Below are 18809 nucleotides of genomic sequence, written 5' to 3' on the forward strand. Positions count from 1 at the left end.
TTTCATAATTTTTTTCCTTCTTTACATATAAACGTTTAATAACAGTTAATTAACTTTTCTAAACTGTACATAATATGAAGTTAACAAAATACAAAATTTCTTTCATCGGCATAGGCTGCAACAGAACCAGTACTGAACAGAACACTTTCAGGATTATTCCAATTCAAAACCCTTAACATAAGACACTGCCACCTTACTAGAAAATTGAAGGCGCTGTATAACAATACTTGGCCGGCTCAGATGTGGTTGTGTAGATCGGGGCGGTGTAGTAGGCTAGCTTATGATCAAGTATTCCGATGGCTCCGTGGTGCAGCGTAGGTTGCAGTGTAGTACTTAGGCGCTTCGGTGTAACAGTAGACCGCTTCGAGGGTGTAATAAGCTAGAGCTTCGGTGTAGTAGATGGGAACAAAGTAGTACTTAGGATTGGTGCAGTAAGTAGCTGAGGACAGAGTTGCACTTGGGAGCCTCGGTGTAGTAGGTTGGGGCAGCATACGTATTCGTGTAGTACTCCGGTACCTTGGTGGTGTAGCTCGGGGCAGAGTAATACTTCGGGGCCGCGTTAGTTATGGTATAATACTCCGATGCCTTAGTGGTGTAGTACTTGACGGCCTCGGTGTAGTAACTGGTAGTAACGTAAGTTGTTGCTGTGTAGTAAGGCAGCGGCGTTGCGGTTTGATATCCGCCATACCAAGGAGACATCGGTAAACCAGTGGCCGTCCCAACTATCAACTATCAACCATACAACACCCAACAGCAGCACGACGCTATGGTTAACTAAACAATTAGTTTCAACATTAATAATCACTAATAACTGGTATTCTAACAAAGAGAGAAAAGTGGGATTGATATATAGCTGAATACAAAAAAAAAAAAAAAATTCACCCATAATTGCGAACTGGTTGTTGCCATGTCGGAGATTCTCATTCGACTGACTTCTATCGACATTTCTCTTTCGTTTAATAAGTTTTTCCTTCTCCTGATTCACCTTTCAACTCGAGCAGCGCGGCAATTGTACCTGCTTAGAAATGATGTAACACTTGTCATTAATGTATTTTTCAATTATAACTAAATTAACATATTTAAAATGTGGAATTGATACGATACTCTATGAAAAATCTTAATATTTACCCATGACTGCGATTTAGTTACACGATGAGGAATGCAGTTGGTGACAGTACACTGCAGTTTTTGACGTGTCGGAGATCCTCACTCGACTGATTTCTACTTCCTTTTCTCTTTCCTTTTATACGACTTTTTTATTAGACGACTCTTTATACGCAGAGGCGTCGGTGTAGTAGCTCGGGGCAGCGTAAGTTGTGGTACAATACTTCAGTGCCTTAGTGGTGTAGTACTCAAGGGCCTCGGCGTAGTAACTAGTCGTTGCGTAAGTTGCTTTTGAGTAGTAAGGCGGCGGCGTTGCGGTTTGGTATCCACCATACCAAGAAGACATCGGTACACCAGTGGTCGACCCAGCCTAAGTGTAGTACTCGGGCGCTTTGGTGATGGAACTCGGGGCAGAGTAATACTTCTTGCAATACTCTGGAGCCTAGGTGGTGTAGTAATTTGGGGGCCGTTTAGTAAGTGGGTGTTGTGGGTGTTGCGTATGTTGACATTGTTGAGTAGAAAGGCGCCGACGTGGTGTAGTATTCTTTTGCAGCTGATGCTTAGTATCCACCATACCCAAGAGACATCGGTACACTCGTGGTCGACTCAGCCATCAACGATACAACACCCAACACCAGCACGACGCTATGGTTAACGCTATGGTGAGAAATTAATTTCCACATTAATAATCAATAATAACTAGCTACTAACAAAAAGATAAATATGGGTTTGATACATAACTAAATCCAAAAAGTAAGAATATTTGCCCATAATTGCGAACTGTAGTTGCCATGTCGGAGATACTCATTTGACATCTCACATGTAGCAGCAAAAAAATGGCGGAATTTCGTCACTCACGAACAACCCTCCGTCACCTAGTGACCAGCGATTCAGCGAAAGATTTATTGGTATTGATAAGCGTAGCAAATCGTACGTCAGCACTAAATCAGCACTAAATCAAAGCGTCAACACTAGCTCTTTGTTGGGCGTCTCTACGCCATACGTTACAATTAAAAAATATATAATTACCTTTTACAGTTATCATATGAAATGAAATTTGAAATCCTGATGATGTCGCCAGCATGGGATCTTGACGTTCTGATCATAGTCGGCGACTTGCTTTGCATCGTCATGCTCGAGGAACGTCGAGGAAACTGCAACAGGGACTGCAACAGCTGTATAGATGCTCGAGTAGTTATAAGCGTCCTCGTGTTGGCGTAGTTGAAGGCCCACACTTGATGCACGTGTACTCGGTAGATCGATTGAGAATTTCGGATTCCGAGGGCACAACGTCCAGACAGCAATCATGCCGTCTATTTCCTGGACAATCACAGCCGGCAGCCCATGTAGTGCTGTGGGCTGAAGCTTTACGTTACACATGTCGTTCCTGCCTTTTTTTATTGTGGGGACCAGATGCCTCTCATTCCGTCTTACAGCAAAATTCTAAATAAAAGTCAGCAATCTGGTTAAAATTACTTTTAGATGAGTTCTCTCTGAATATTTTATGTAAATACGACTTATATAAATGATGGCATGATGGCATGATCAATAATATCTAAGAACAACTAGGACCTCTTTATGACTGTTGATTTGTTTGCTGAAAATAGCTATATAAAAACTAACATCAATTAGGTTTTAGCCTTTAACTAATAAAGCAACAAAACTCTACCTCCATCTGTCACCGCACGTCTGTTGAGCACTTCTTTTCTGGCAGAAGATGGGCAGAAACTGCAGAGAATGGCAGCCATAGAGTTTCACTACACAACCATAGACATCACTGCTCAAGAAGTACCAACTCAGAGGAACAGGCAGTAAAATTGGTGTTATGCTTATTATACAGGATTTTCTTCAATTATAACTGGGATGGTGGCATTAGGAGTGGCAGCCGCAATTAAAATTAGTGCTAAGCTCACATATCCATTGCAACCAAGTCCTGTAGAATAAAGTGAAATTAATATTACTGAACCATTATAATTCTTCATGTAAAACAAATTGTGTAAATCAAGACAGAATGATATTTTTCTAAGTATATCAAAAACTTTTCATGATTTCTTAGTTCTACCGAGCTCCAAAGTAACCAATTTAACTTTATTTTACAACAAATATGAAGAAAAGAAAATTCTGTAAATAATATTCCAAAGCTTATTAACAATTTGAAAAATTGATAAAATTTCTGTTTTAGTTAGATCAGAAGAATTTCTACAAAAAGTGCAGCAACAAGATTACTATTTTCTTCCTATATCAAGTTCAACTTGTCACTTTCATTTGAAAATTTCATAAGACAATGTGACTTCCAAAGCTACAATCAATCAATACTTTTACTTGCCAGTTCATATGTTTTCTTGGAGTTACTCGGAGCCCAATATTTCTTTACCACACTACCATGACAGTACAGTTTCGACTCGGACATATTGAAGCATGGAACGCCGAACTATCGGTTTGAAAGACAGCAATGAAACAAATCACTGATAATCAAATGAAAAATCACATAAACAACATAGCTATTTACCTTTTCAATGACAGAAATGCCGATTTTCTTCCAATTTCTTTAAAATCAGAATTTCGACGTAACACATACATACAGGGACACAGCCATCTTTGCACTTCGACACACAGACTGCTGCACTGCCATGACTAAGAAAGCCACGCGTGAAGAAACCAGACGGAACGAAAAAGGAGGTTCCATGAAGTACGAAATTTATCTACCAGGTGCCTCTGAAAGAAAAAAATTCAGCGGCTTTCTTTCAAAAATGGCGAGTAGTTTTAGGAGTTATATTTCAGCATTTTATCCTGATGACGCAGTTAAAGACCAATAAATGTCCGGCATCTTTAAAAATAGGCAAACTATGGACGTGATTTTTTTACAAAAAATATTTCGTCTGCTTGTGATGACACATTTGCGTCATCTAGACTATTAGAGCATAGTCTACTCGTGAACTTATATAACTAATAATAATACATCTTTTTCAAACATCATATATATGAAAATATCAAGATATAGATATCGCGTTTATTTTACCATAGCCCCAACTAAATCTAAAGAACCCATAAACCAAAATTATTATTATACGAGATTTTATAAAAAATTTAGTACGAAAGCAATTTGAACGAGAGCTTTTCATAGTCAATTTCACGAACAGCAGCTCTACAAATCTTTGCCAAGGTTACAATTTGATATTTTTCAGCAGCTATTAGTAGTAGCTTGCTAGCGGCAACATTCATTGTTCCTGTGTACATGTACTTCAGTAACTCTCGGAAAACTGCTGGTTCCATACTTTCAATTGTGATTGTTGTTGTAGTCGAGGTCATATTGTCTGTGTCTTTTTCCGGAGAAAAACTAACGTCACAGTCAGCCGCTTCTTTTAATAACAAGTCACTAAATAAAGCCGCAAACGACGAGCTACGTGAGGCCACTAACCATCGATGGGCTGAGAAAATTTCGTCTCCTACTCGAAACTCAACATCTGTACCATCGGCTTTCTGAGCTGCTTTCCATAGGTCTTCACTGTGCTGGATGTCGACCAATTCGACGGCGACTGCTTCAACACTGGATCGGATGAATACATCAAAATATATGGATTCGTCACTGGCATTTGCATGAGTCACATTGGTCAAATTAGCATAGAAAATCTGCACCGTGCAGTCTTCGTCTTGCTTGTGGGGTTCAATCATGGTTATTACATTGTTTTGATTTCGAAGTATCACATCGTAAACAAACAAATCGCTGTTGCAATTCAGACTGCTGAAGAAATAAATGTGAATGTTAGAAGTTTGATCATTTTCTTTTGTTGCGGGACCAGTAGAATGCCGCCAGCCAAATGTAGTTTCATTCTGAAATTTCAAGTTCCAATCCGAGTAGTTTGATAGGGAGCCAGTAATGCGCACTACGAAGCCGGTGTTGCTTATTGTGGCGTCCTCAGCAGAGTCTGGGCTTCTAAATGTCACAAATGTCAAATTCACGTAGCATGGAATAAATATTAGTAGTGATTTTATACCTCACTGGAAGCGGTTTCTCTCTCCACGTCATTTCCAACGATCCGAGCAGTTCGATCAAGTCAGTCGGTTTTAAAGATTCCTGGAACGATAGCTCACTCAAACTTGTTAGAGTTGTCAACTCATAGGTAGCCACTCCTCTCCAAAAATCTTCAACGTTCATCAATGGGAACTCGAACTCGCCCGTGTACATGTACTTGAGGAGCGCTTGGAAAGTTTCCGGGTTTAAATCAGTAACATTGATTCGAGTTCTGCGATGAGTCGTGTAGGATTCGATTGCTGCTAAATCACCGGCCCGCTGGAGTTCAGCTGCTAGAACCGCATTCCGGGCAGTGATGAGCGATTTGTGTGCGGGGAAAATGCTGTTTTGAACTCGAAAATCCATATCCGTATTCCCGCCATCCTTAGTTGCGGCTGACCACAGATGATTCTTTAACGTGGAATCTCTCAATATAAATCGGTAATTACTAACAGAAGGAGTAACTAAAACTCGGAAAATTATTAGCGTCTGGGGACTATTGCTGATCAGTGATGTGCACGTCATACGGTGACTTATTCTAAAATTTGACGTTACGTCGTACGTTACGTCAATTTTCCTTGTTTTTGAAGTTTACGGTGACTTCTACGTAAGTGAAAAAAAATACTGACTTTTTACGTATACTTTTGACGTGTAAAAAAGTCCAGTTATGAGTTATTACCGTAAAAGTCAAGAAACAATTTGCTTTGCGAAAATTCGTCTGCCATTTGAAAATTGTTAACTGTTAGAAGGAACAAACTGTCTGATAGTTTTCTTGAAATTTTAATTCTTCTAAAAATAGCCCTCCATGTTTAATTTTCATTCTTATTTTTTCCAAATGCAATCTGTGTATATTATGGGCAATAGCAATAAATAATGTAATGATGTATATGTGACGTAACGTCATACGTTTGAAGTATGAAAAAATTTACGTTACGTTGACGTTTTTTTTTTGACTTATTACGTAGTACTTTTAAAATACGTATGACTTCTACGTTTTTTTGGTACGTCAACAAATCCCGTTGACGTGCACATCACTGTTGCTGATTAGGTTTTTAGTATGAATAGCCGTGAAGAGTACGGTTGACTGACATCCATGCTGGGTCATTTCGATCCATTCGAATCCATCGATGCGACAAATAGCTGACTTGAATTCAGTACCAGTCTCACGAACCCGATGAGCAAAGAGATTAATAGTACAGCGCTGCTGGTCTGCTAGATTTTGAATGCCCAAGCGAATTGTTTTGTGACCCCGGATGTGAACGAAATTCGATAGAACCACAGCTTCCATTGGCACATCATTTAATTTCCATTGCAATTCCAAAAAAGGTTGTTGGTTGTCTTCTGGTACTACAGACAGCAGTGCCATGGCTTTTATCTAATCAGATTAAAATTTCATAACTGTTTTCAATTTTATTCTCATAAACGATTGTGCTATAAATGGACAAGAGAATAACTTACGATTGATTTTTTCTACTGAAATTTTCAGGGAAAAGTATTCACTTGAAAAGATAAGGGTGCAATGTTCAGTAATTGCTTCTTGGTGTTCTTTCGTATAAATAAACTGTTAACCTCTAGGATGTCGAAATATATACTGCTGTGGACTGAAGAACAATCATTTTAACCAAAAGGATAGTAGCCTACTGACAACGAAAGAAAACTATAGATAACCAAAATAACAGCGAGGTCGAGGTCACGAAAAGAAAAATAACCTCATAACACTAGGGTCCATCCTACTTATTTGGAAAAAACACTCTGTATAGATAAAAATGAAAGACCTTGAACACATCAGGTTCTTCCTATGTCAACAAATAATTTACTACCACCAAGGAACCAATATACTCTTCAAGGATCTTTTCTGTTTACCAGGAAGAACAGGAAAATAACACCAACATATCCCCGTTTGAGCCGGTAAACGTAGTCTGCTAACTTTAGGATGACGTGACACGGTGATACTAATAGGAATCAGAGTCATCTAGTGAGAAAAATACCAAGTCTTGTTGGAAATAGAAAATAAATGAAGCTTTTTTATTCATTTGACAGTTTATTGATTTATTTTTAACTTGATTTGAAAGCCCTTAACCGTTTACTATTTTATCATGGCCCTTATTGCAGTGAATTTGGCAGTTTTTGATGGGATGAGGAGAATCTATTGAAGCGCCACCAGATGTTGATCGAACGTTTGTTATGCAACATTTTTCGATGTTGCTCTCGCTGGCGTTACTATTAGCTAAAACATTGTCATTATTACTGGTCTGGGTATCATCAATGATCTCTAGCATAAGACTTAATCGACTGTGGGATGTATCAGGGAGCTTTAAGAAAGTGTTGTTATCTTCTTTGATAATTTCGTGCATCTGTTCTTGTTGACGCAAAACAGGAGTGGAGAGTGGCATTAACTCCATAACCGAAACACGGCGGACTTCCTTTTCAGCACTGTTGGAAATTTTGTGCATCGGTGTCGTTACTTTCTGTCTGACCGAACCACTGCTTATAATGGATTTTTTCCTAAGCGACTGCACAATTAGAAATTGAATTAAAATGTGTATAACCCATAACTGCGCTAGAGGTATATTATCAATATACTTACATCAGGATTTTCTTGTTGAGCGGTTGCAGAATAAGGTGAGTCAAGCTGGCCACCATGCATGACCGACTCGAGCTGCGATCCTGCTCGCACAGGATTGTTGTTGCTGCGACCGAATGAAAATGTGGCTCTGTATCTTGACGCCCGCTCAGTGCAAAACCCGTAGCGACTGAGTAGGATGAACAAATCTCTGCGATACTGTTGAGTGACTAGCGCGTACAGGTAAGGATTGGTACAAGCGTTGAGCGGGTAAAAGAAAACTAATAGAATTTTGGAATTAGTGACACTTATAAGGGGATAGCCAGCGACAGCAGTCAGTCCAAAAAACGCAATCGGAGTCCAACAGGCGAAATTTGTAAAGACCAACAAAGCCATTCGTTTGGCAACTGTAGTGTCAGAATGTGAAGCTAACGACTGATGATTTCCTCTGATTGACCTGTACATGTGACTGTAGCACAAACAAATAAACAAGAAGGCTATGCCGTTCAAAATCAACAACAGCAAAAGATAAATTGTGTCTGATAGGTTGTGATTCTCAAGCGGCAGACAAATACTAAATAAACGGCAATATGATAAATTAAAAAAAAAAAACTTTTGTTAAAATTGGGTATAACATAATTTAATTGATTGTCGTTGTATTATACCTGGTCGTAGAAAAGCTTGAAACACCAACAAGTGGTAGGGAAGCCATTGTAAAAGAACCAATCCATCCCACTGCGACTATCTTGGCTGTGGTCGATAATCGTAGACGCCTATAGGGTGTACATAAATTTTGCTCGTTTTGTTACAAGTTGGTTAACATATTTATGAAAATACTGCTGACCTCGTGAGATTTATTGCATATGTTATGGTATACCACCGCTCACTAGTGATGACTACTAATGTGAACACTGACAATTCAGTAGCAAAGACAGTCAGGAATCCAGCCACTTGACAACCTATTCCTAAACAAAAATTAAATGGCATGAGGCTGTAAGTTAGGGGTAAACTAAAAACGAAATCAACTGATATGCTTAAACGAAACCAGCAAATTTTATCTCAATTAAAACTGATCTACTACCTAAATAAAGGAATAAATATATATAATACACAAGTTTTCAATTCTCACCATTTTGCCAATCTATGGCATAGTTGAAGTAGACTCCAATCGTGTTAACATCCATTCCAACGATTAGGAAGAGGTACAATCCCATGCAGAGATCGGCAAGTGCCAAATTAACCATGAGAAATTTGGACACAGCCATTGGGCCTCGCGATGACTGAACCAATACGAGCACCACGGCTAAATTGCCGACCACCGATGCAACAGATACAAGCCAAGCTGCCACCCTTAACCAGTTGGTCCCAAGGATATCTTCACAAGGACTAGGGAAAAACAGCTATAAACCACATCACTTGTAGAATTATTGATATTATTATAACTCACTTGAAAGCATCCGGTTGTGGAGTACATCGGACTTGGCGATGTGCGTAAGTTAAATTGCCACAAAACGCGTGGAAAAGTAGCTCCCGATTTAAAGGTGTTTGGAAGGGATCCGAATGGAAGACCTCAATGTTATCTAGATGGTTTTGGACGTTGACATCGATACCGAACGTTTCGTGCTCTTGACCAAATCTGAGTGAGACGCTGTCGTTTTCCGGTATTTTATTATCACAATATTTAGCTTGCATATCGGTTATAAAGCGCTGTGATTAGTATTCAAAGAGAAATTGTAATTGGGATTAAGTTTTGGGACTATACACACGGTAGTATACTGAATTGATTTGAGATATTCTTACCTGATGTCGAGCATGTTCTTGAGGATCGTGAGCAGCTGGGAAAGCGAAGGCGCAGCAGTGGTAGGGATAAGTTAGATGAGCGACTTGCAAGGACTGATAAATAAACACGTACCAATAAACAATTGCGAAATTTGAAGAAGTATATAGTTGATATTTTTTTCGATCTCAGTGCAGTCTTAATGTACGTCGAGCGCGCTTTGTCAACTCAGAATATGCAGCAAATAAGAATTTTGATTGCGAAAAAGTGATGGTTGCGTTGAGTTTTATAAGGCTAAATATTCTTGGCAATAGAAATCTCTGACGTTCGTCGGGCTGCATATTTGCGTTTATACAAGCTATATACATATATTGAACCTCGGAATCCTTTAGGAAAAGGTTTATTGCCGTTCGATGTATTGATTTTTGTGAGTAGAAATATTTGCATGTCAAAAGAGCTGAGCTATGTTGGTAAACATCAAATAGGATCGTTAAAAAAAAACTACTTAAAAATGATGTTTCTTTTTTTTAAACTTTGTCTTCGTAGATATCATCATACACGACAAGGCGTGTAACTGGAAAATATAAGCCGATCGCTATATCAACCTATGTTTTCGCCCCTTTGATCTCCTGGCACGAACGCGATATTTACCTTTGCTTGCTGGTAAACAGAAAGCCCTGTCACTTTTACGGTTCACTACATATTTTTGTTATATTATATTCTGCGGGAAGAAGAATTCCGTCTTATATCGATCGGAACAAAATTCCTATACAGAATATTATACCGAGTGAATCGATGCATGTGTAACGGTTGCAGGGCCTTATAGTACTCTTATATTCTTATTATACGATTCAAGTTTATAATGCAAAATTGATCTATCTTCATCTATGGATCTTTGCAGCAGATGTATATACACCCGAATAGTTGGGAATTGATGGAGAGATTTATTTACCTTATAATTGTAGACAGATGGTATTTCCTTGAGCGTTCTCGTCTCAATTAATTCGAGAGTTTCCAACTCTGATAGTCCGCGAACGGGCAGATTAGTGATTGCAGTTTGAGAGAGATCTAATCGCCGTAGACTTGCCAAACCCATGAAGGCGTCCGGATGTATATCGGAGAGACGTCGATTTCCTCTGAATCTCCTATAGAGTGAGAGAGAGAACATGCCGATGCCAAGTATTATTATAAGAAAGAACATATGCCGGACGTATATAAAACAGACGGATGGATAGCTAGGCCGCCAAGACGATTAACAAGATAATAAATAGATAGAAAAAAATAATTCTGCTAAAGAATGACGCAGAACGAAATAAAAATGTTAAAATTTTACTATAAAGATCGCTTAAATAATAAAATATATTCCAGTCAAACTTACAGGGTGGCTATTTGAGATCCATTGAAGGCGAATGCGTCGATGGAATGCAGGGCATTTGAACAGACTAAACTGCGGGTTGGTAATTTTTAGTAGTGATTAGTATTATAAAAAAAATCTAACTTAACTCGTATAAATTGAACAAAGATTAAGATGAAGCGTTTACAAATCGTCCACGCGAAGACGGACGCTGTTAGAGGGGATCGTTTCAAGCTGATTGTCTTCCAAATCTCTGTGGAAAGTGTATAAAAAGTCTTTTATAAATTAGGAAAATATACTCACAATTCTCACAGCGATTGAAAAATTGGAGAACAAATATGCAGGAAACTATTATCGATTTATTAAAAAAAAAAGGCTTTAATAAGTTTGCATTCGTCCTCTTATCAACAAAGTTTGATCCAAGCTTAATTGAAATGGGAACGAAAATTCAATCAGTAGAAGTAGAAAACTAAACTTTTCTTGATATTACCGAAAATTCCAGAAAATCAAAATTAAATGGGAAATGGTCAAAACTTACATTTAGATAAATTACAACGAGACATCTACATAATGCGTAAACTTTTAAAATAAACTTCTAGAACTGAAATATATTAAGTGTGTGGTATTTCCATTTCGCGTTCAATCGGTGAAAAAATTAGCTAATATAATATTGATTGAAATGAATTTTAAACATGACTTACACCGTATGTAGAATGTTGAATGTCTCAAGACCAGACAAGTCGGGAAAATATCGAAGACTCGTTTGCTTAATCAATCTGCTCATACAAGAAAAATATTAATTGGTATTGTTAGATTGGTATATGTTGCATTGCAGTTGTATAGTTATTGTTTCAATTTTTAAAACATTTTTAAAAAGTGAACTCGAATGAAATTCAGCACTTATATCAAATTTGACTGAAAAGAAGTGTTCGTATATACAAAGAGAGCGCTTTATATTGAAGACTCTTGGCATTTAACTTTTCCCCGCAGCGTCAAAGTTTTCCCCTCGATCTTTTGCCTGCACAATAACTTTGGAAGCGCAAACTTTGACTAGCCTTCATTGTTCAGTAACTCTCTAATTAAAATAATATGGGGATTTGGCCCCCGAAAGCGCACTTTAATTCTCTTTCTTTTTTGAATATTTTTATATCATAATTGATTGATTTTGTATACCAGAAATGGGTTAGTAGGGCTCAGATTTCTTTCCTTTTTTAATTGAACAATTCTTGAATGAAAAGCAAACTTCGCCATTGATTTAAAAAGCGCAGACGGGGTTGCAACTTGAAGTCTAATACTTACAGAATATGAAGGCTTGGAAGCGAAAGGCGAAATAAACCGTCGGGTAAGCTTGTCAGCAGTGGAGCGCGACGGATATATCTGCGCATAAAGCATAAAGAAAACGCTAAACTAGTGATTCTATTATAGGCTGCACGGTATTTTTGTTGTTGCTGTAAAGAAACGGTTTACTTTTTACTTGATGGAACCAATTCAACAATAAGGCTCTTACGTTTATTGGGGGCAGTTTGATGAATATAATAAGCTTATTACTTACATGCGTTGGAGTCGAATAAGCCCATGAAAAGCACCCTCCTCAATGTTGATCAAGCGACTAGCTTTATCTAAAACACTTTGCGCACGAGAAACGAGAAAAAATAGAATGTAGGTTATTTCATGATGATGTAACTGAGTAGGCCAGCTTTATTACAAATCTGTGAGTGTATTGGCGTAGTTCTGAAGATCGCCGTGTCCCATCTTCTCCAACCCGCAGTCGTATAGCGTTCTGCAATATAATAGTTCATGCGAAATGGCAATTCTTGACTTTTATTTGTTGCTGCAGCTTTAATAATTCTCTGCTGCATCAACAATGTATATAAATAACTGACATTTTATCGACCTTGGAAAATCTGAAAAAATCTGAAATATACAGAAAATCGATTGTGAAACTTTCTCAGTCAGCGCAGTAAAATGTTTGTGACGTTAATGCATTAACGCCAACTACTTTCATTTTTAAAAAGTTTGTCGAAAATGCGACACACGACAGCTGCAAGGTTTCAATTTCAATTTATAAAGCGGGTAATATAATCTTAGATTATAGGTGTGGTCGTCGTGTCATATAAGTTAGCAAGAAAAGGTGCTATGAACTTGATTTCGCTTGATTTAATAATACCGACAAGGGAAAACTGTTCAAACCATGATAAATTTTTATTAGTTTACTGCTGCGTTGATATAAACTTACAGGCGGTGAAGGTCCGCGGGTAAATTGAGCGGAACTGATAAGACGTGCTGTCCGTGACACTTGCACTCGGTTTGTATCAATGAACCAGTGTCGGCAGATGCGCCCCAACAACGGCAAGCAAGTGACGAGCCTTTTTCTTCCAGAATTGTCGGTCCGGACGTCAGATTTACATCATCATCATCTGTGATGTCGCCCGGCCTGCTGCTGCTGCTGTCTTCCGCAGACTGCTGCCACTGCTGCTCTGTCGTGATGCTGGGATATTCCGAAGCCGATTCGATGTCATTTTCGGTGTCACTCCAGGCAGCACCAGCAGCAGCGACATTGAAGATCATCAATAGCGATAATACGACATGAAGGAAATTCGATGCAGCCATTGACGATCGAAATAATCTGTTGATTTGTAATGTTAAAAGCCACACGTTTTGACACGCTATAACGTTCAAGTTCAGGATAAAACAGCGTATATATACAGTAGTCTTATACAATATTATTCAAATTGTGGGCTGAAAAATAAAAGCAAATTCAAAATTATTCAAAATTGTCATCTAATTCGATTTAAAGTCATTGTGTCGTTGGTATTTGGCTCTTTAAAAATCCCTTTCTTCACTTGCTAACTTATTCTATAAAATCGCCTAAAATCTCTAGGGGTATAGCAATTCGCATCTTCGCAATTTATAGCAATATAGGATCTAGACGCATTTGTCCACGACAAAATTTGGTTAGTGGATGAGGAATTTTAGAATGATTTAAACGTCGTCATATTACACCATAAAATTTTTTGGCATGACAACAGGGTAAATGAAGTAGGTATAGTAATCCAACTTAAAATAAAATCAATCTTTATTGTTTGTAAAAGGGCCTTATTATACACTAACGCACTTGCATACGCCACACTGTATATAAGAACTAAGGAGCTGCTGTGGGACATGAATTGCTTTGGGGTAAATCAATGGAAAAAAAATTCACTGTCGTTACTTTGGGGGCTTTCCTTATTGATTCGGAGACTGGGCACACAATCCATTATGCAGCCGATCAACTCCTGTTCTAAAGCTGCAACTTTAAAAAATGCGAACGTCAAAATCAGTAGACGGTGCGGCTGGGACATCTTACTATATACGACTATGCTGGGATGTTGCTGCCGGATTATTATTGATTGATCTGATTGATTGTTGCCGCGCAGTACGTATATACAGTACGTGCTGGAATGGAACATATGGAACTATCAATAATAGAATCAAATAATAAAACCTTCATAAAAGAGAAAGCCCGAAGCTCTTACCATTTTTCATGGATTTTTAAACAAGGAATAGACAGCCGTACACAACGACTGCTGGCAAAAACATTACCGCAAAAATCAATGTGATATCTGACGTTTTGGGTCGTTTTGGGACAAAAATTGCTTGGTCAAGTTTAATTATTCACAGCATCCGCTTATTTATAAAACATCGCAGCTTTACTTCAAATAATGATTAAGATTATAATGTAATAGTTTGAAGCGTTGCGTACTTGTAATGTTTGTAAAGTTGTCTATCGTAATCTTGAAGAATTAAAATAATTCCAGGAGATGTGTGTATAGTTGTATTGTACGTAGTTGTACAATGTAATTAGTACTGAATAGTAGCACTTGTTGTAATTATGTTATTTTAGAAAATGAGATATTGAAACGCGACTATATATAACTGACAGCAGTATATAAGCTGATAGAACCACCGCGCACTTGTACGTATCCAATTCTGGGCCGTCGCTTTACTAGCACCGTCACTTTTCTCTTTGAATGTGTGTGCGACTGCGAACACCCCCGACTTGTATATGTATACAGTCACCCGCGCACGCAGTCGTACAACTTCATAGTGCTGCATAGTATACAGATCTCGGGCGAATCAAAAACTCTCTGCTGCTGAATAAAATAACCACCAGGAAAATCCGAAGAAAGCTTTTTTATTTTGGCCAGCACCAACGTTCCCAGTGACCTTTGGCAATTATCCTATACCTAACTATTTCGATAACATTTTCTTTGTTTGCAAAAAAAGTTGCCTACAAAGCAATCCAACCCACATAAACAGGGAAGATAAATGCAGGGCAGATAACATAATAAATCTCCTATAATTGGAAGTCAGCAGTCGGACACATATATAGCCTATAGGCCTACTATACATGTGATTTGTTTTTTGTTTGTTAAAGAATTGAGTTATCAATAACATGGAACGTATATCCAACTGAGGAAAAACATTTCGTTCATAACAGATCTATGCTACTTATAAGTGGATCTGTGTCTATTATATACATCCTGTATTATATGGCAATGGCTTGGGAAATGGTACCTATTAGTCTGTATCATTCATATACCCACCCATTACGTCCACTTGCATGATGATTGAAACATGTTTCAATATGCATAAAGCAAGGTAAATACAAGTTGTCTGGCATTGTTCAGAAATTAAACATAAACGATGTGCAGTAAAATAGCGACGAGAAATTTATGGATGGAGTTAATAAGAACGGTTCTGAGTAGAATCAAAGAATGAAAATGCACATACAATCTATATTTCAAAGGATCAAGAAAAAAAAATCCCAAAGGATTTTTACAGCCTATATAAATATGGTATATGCGTTCACCAATAGCTGCGATGAACTGATGCCTACATACGTCATTATAAAGTAAAATTATCCAAAAAGAGCTCTAAAGTAGTAGAATGCTGGGTTTATAGACTTAAAGATAAAGGCATCAGCATATAATCCCAGCACTATTGAGACATGTAGTGAGGATATACGATAGACTACAAAAAAGATACAAATATTGTAATGCAATGTCTTATATTCCTACTTCTGATGACGTGTGTGAATTTATGAAGACCTCGGCAACAATCAAATTTATGCAGCAACCCTGTACATTAATCGCGTTAACGTAATGAAAACAGATTTGACCTAATAAAACGCTCAACTTTTATTATATAATGAAACGAATCCGGCATAACTTTAAAAAAGGATCAAGGTGACTGGAAAGATGTTCAAGCTAAAATTATTCCGATCCCCATATTTTAGAAATGATTCTGCACAGGGTTAATAAAGCAGCACGTGATAAAGAAGAGTGAAAAACAACGGCAGCAGCAGCGTAAAATACCACAAGCAAAACCCAATATGCACGATGATGATAATGTCGGCTACCATCGACAATGTCGGCTAATATATATAGTGCAGAGTTGTGTTGTCGAATCGATTTTTGATTTTGTATTTCGGCAGGACGAGAGCGCACTGAGCTGAATTAAATCAGGCATAAAAGTCCCTCGAGAAAACCGGCGCGCTTTAGTAATGGGGAAAAGAAGAATGAGGGGGTCTATGTGGAATTGTAAGGTCCTGGTAATTGTTCAATTTTTCAACATAAAGATCCGTTCGGGCGCATGAAAGTAAAAACCATGTTTTCCATTTTTTTTCTTTTTTGTTGGAAAAATGAGCTGAGTGCTCGGCCACTACTAACTTGATTATCTAACCTTAGAGTGGGTATCATACTTCAAGATCGCTTACTACTCAAGTTAATAGGGCTCCGCATAATGTATATCGCATATAAAACAAGACAAAAATAGAAAGAGAATAAAGACATTTTTTAAATGTATCTTGCTACAAGGGGGAGAAATGTTGAAAGAATTTTTGGCCATCAAACTCAACTGCTAGTCGTCTGTAGGATACACTGTTTGCCCTCTACAAAATTGAATTCTCAATATGGTAATTGCCGCAGCACCGGCAGCAGCTCTGTTGCGCTTTCCAATGAATAATTTACGTTTTCTAACATTTCTTGGGAATATGGAACTCTTGGCTGCATAACTTCCACGTCGTTTCTTTCGTATACCGACACGACGTCGCTATAGCTTTTATAATACAAGGCAGCACAGCAGCAGGCAAAATTAATTAAACCGAACTTGGCAAAGGATGGGCATGTTTTATGTTTCTTTTACTTTATTTATATCATAAGATTCCTCAATAACCCTTTGATGCCAACGCGGTTTTCAACGAACAAAGTAGGAAACAATTTCCACAATATTTATTTGTGCTGGTACGAGGAGGTGCCGGTGTGGCGGCAGGTCCCTCTTGATCAATAAATGGTCTTGGTGCACTTTGATTAAAGTGTTTCAAGTTGAAATATTTTCAAACGTGATGATATACTCAACAGAAAAAGTTGTGAGGTACCAAAAAACAGGCCTGATCTGCAGTCGTTCGACAAATGAGATTTTTAATGGATCCTCACTGAGAAAAAACAAAAACGGAGAGAGAAAACAGTTGCAGTCAACCGCCTATAGCTCAGGAATAAACGTACGTAACGATTTATAACCAACCCCACTAAAAAAATTGCCAAAAAGGAAGAATAGAGATAAATTTTGTCCTACCTTTGTGCCTGGGAAATACAGCCAGGCATCTACAGTTGCTCCATCCATCCGATGAAAAGTTAAATGACACCAGACGGGATAGGGTAAAGGGTGTCCTCGTGAATACACCCACATTCACATGGGCGTACACGAGGACATTTAAAGAAAGGGAAAAAGAGAGATGCGTAACTCGATTGACACCGGACGTTTCTCCAATGCAAAGGGATGCTTTTTATCTGAATGAGAGATAGAAAATAAGTTACGAATAAAGATTGACAGATACAGCAAGTCAGGTAAAGTTGAAAATGAGACACTGGTGGGTAAACCTTAATAGTTAATAAATGGGAGAATTAACGGTTGAAATGTAATACACTGCATTTATGCAGATAATGCAACAATAAAATATTTAGCAGGTGCAGGTCATGCAGGAATAATAGTAACCAAAACCATTACCTAAGTGATGATGCTGAGATATTCGGTGATTTCAGGTGAGACAGACAGACTGATGACAGACTCAGCACAAGCAGAACTTGTGTATCATGTTGTTACGATGGCCTCAAATCTGCACAAAAGAAAACTAGGTTACATTGGTGCAAACAAAATTCCATACATCGATAGTGGGCTAAGTATTATGTACTAGACAGAAACTAACATTTCACAAATTTAGAACAGGCTTAACTTTAGGCCCAACTATTTCAGCTCACATACATTCTCACATTCTTTGCATTTCTATTTTTAGTTTTATTTACCCGCCAAAAAGCATCGAGTGGAGAGCATGGAGACGAGCTACGACACCAGAGACCAGACACATCACACGAGACAATCACATTTTTGTAATTTGATTTGTTCGTATTTCTTTAAATTATTATTTCGTGCAGCCACGCACGTTTTCAAAAGAGTTATCGTTCAGTTTTCTTTACATTCTCAAACTTTGTTGGCGTAAATGCTTCGTGGCCTCACTCTCAAAACTAAATGAAAGCAGACTGCAGACGACACTTGTCCAATCTTCTTCTTATTAATCAGCAATGCTTACGATTAATACGATAGAATTATTATTAATCGATAGAAATAAAAAATGATAAAAAATCAAACTCTTCCCTCAAAAGTCAAAATCCAAACGACTCAAAACGATAACCTATTAAGTTGAGGGAATAAGTTTTAGTTGAAAATAATAAAATGTCTTTTTGCCTTTTTGGTACTGTATAATTCCCCGGTAAGACTCCTCCCCTAAATCAAAGCATAGTTGAATGCACATCCGTTTAAATCACAGTTGACATACTTGGGCGTTGTTTTCTAATGCTCGCAAAGAGGGCATCAGTCAATATAGAGTACCTCCTGCCATCAAAATGTATATGAGCTCGAACGTGTTATATTCCGGTCACGCTGGACGTCTCGCCAGCCGAAC

The 18809-nt window shown here is 38.0% G+C and overlaps 2 protein-coding genes and 1 long non-coding RNA gene across 17 annotated transcripts; all 3 read right to left on the reverse strand.

The window, feature by feature from the left end:
- Positions 1 to 8: 8 nt before the first annotated feature.
- Positions 9 to 3035, reverse strand: LOC124194517. Of its 12 annotated transcripts, none has more exons than XR_006874883.1 (5): positions 2774 to 3035; positions 2134 to 2547; positions 1129 to 1761; positions 883 to 1018; positions 9 to 774 (listed from the first exon to the last, which is right to left on the reverse strand). It is a non-coding gene; the product is annotated as an uncharacterized LOC124194517 (long non-coding RNA). The 12 variants fall into 12 exon arrangements; XR_006874878.1 differs by having other exon boundaries at positions 1129 to 1979; XR_006874880.1 differs by having other exon boundaries at positions 1129 to 2056.
- A 1072-nt stretch (positions 3036 to 4107) lies between these two features.
- LOC124194519 lies at positions 4108 to 7029 on the reverse strand. Of its 3 annotated transcripts, none has more exons than XM_046588746.1 (5): positions 6826 to 7029; positions 6575 to 6753; positions 6162 to 6491; positions 5100 to 5623; positions 4108 to 5038 (listed from the first exon to the last, which is right to left on the reverse strand). In XM_046588746.1, the coding sequence occupies exons 3-5, from the start codon at positions 6480 to 6482 to the stop codon at positions 4192 to 4194; spliced, it is 1692 nt and encodes a 563-aa protein (XP_046444702.1). In that variant the 5' UTR covers positions 6483 to 6491; positions 6575 to 6753; positions 6826 to 7029; the 3' UTR covers positions 4108 to 4191. The 3 variants fall into 3 exon arrangements, with proteins under 3 accessions (XP_046444702.1, XP_046444703.1, XP_046444701.1); XM_046588747.1 differs by having other exon boundaries at positions 6575 to 6756; XM_046588745.1 differs by having other exon boundaries at positions 6575 to 7029.
- Positions 7030 to 7137: 108 nt separating this feature from the next.
- Positions 7138 to 17474, reverse strand: LOC124194521 (lutropin-choriogonadotropic hormone receptor-like). 2 transcript variants are annotated; one of them, XM_046588748.1, is made up of 16 exons: positions 17426 to 17474; positions 13047 to 13436; positions 12516 to 12590; positions 12363 to 12437; positions 12110 to 12187; positions 11512 to 11586; positions 10998 to 11063; positions 10835 to 10903; positions 10409 to 10601; positions 9480 to 9572; positions 9127 to 9386; positions 8809 to 9065; positions 8524 to 8644; positions 8345 to 8452; positions 7704 to 8253; positions 7138 to 7629 (listed from the first exon to the last, which is right to left on the reverse strand). In XM_046588748.1, exons 1-16 carry the CDS (start codon positions 17452 to 17454, stop codon positions 7192 to 7194), a joined length of 2877 nt encoding a protein of 958 aa, XP_046444704.1. In that variant the 5' UTR covers positions 17455 to 17474; the 3' UTR covers positions 7138 to 7191. The 2 variants fall into 2 exon arrangements, with proteins under 2 accessions (XP_046444704.1, XP_046444705.1); XM_046588749.1 differs by lacking the exon at positions 17426 to 17474 and adding an exon at positions 14553 to 15116 and having other exon boundaries at positions 7156 to 7629.
- Positions 17475 to 18809: the final 1335 nt, after the last annotated feature.

The sequence above is a fragment of the Daphnia pulex genome, chromosome 5 (assembly GCF_021134715.1).
Source record: "Daphnia pulex isolate KAP4 chromosome 5, ASM2113471v1".
Classification (NCBI taxonomy): domain Eukaryota; kingdom Metazoa; phylum Arthropoda; class Branchiopoda; order Diplostraca; family Daphniidae; genus Daphnia; species Daphnia pulex.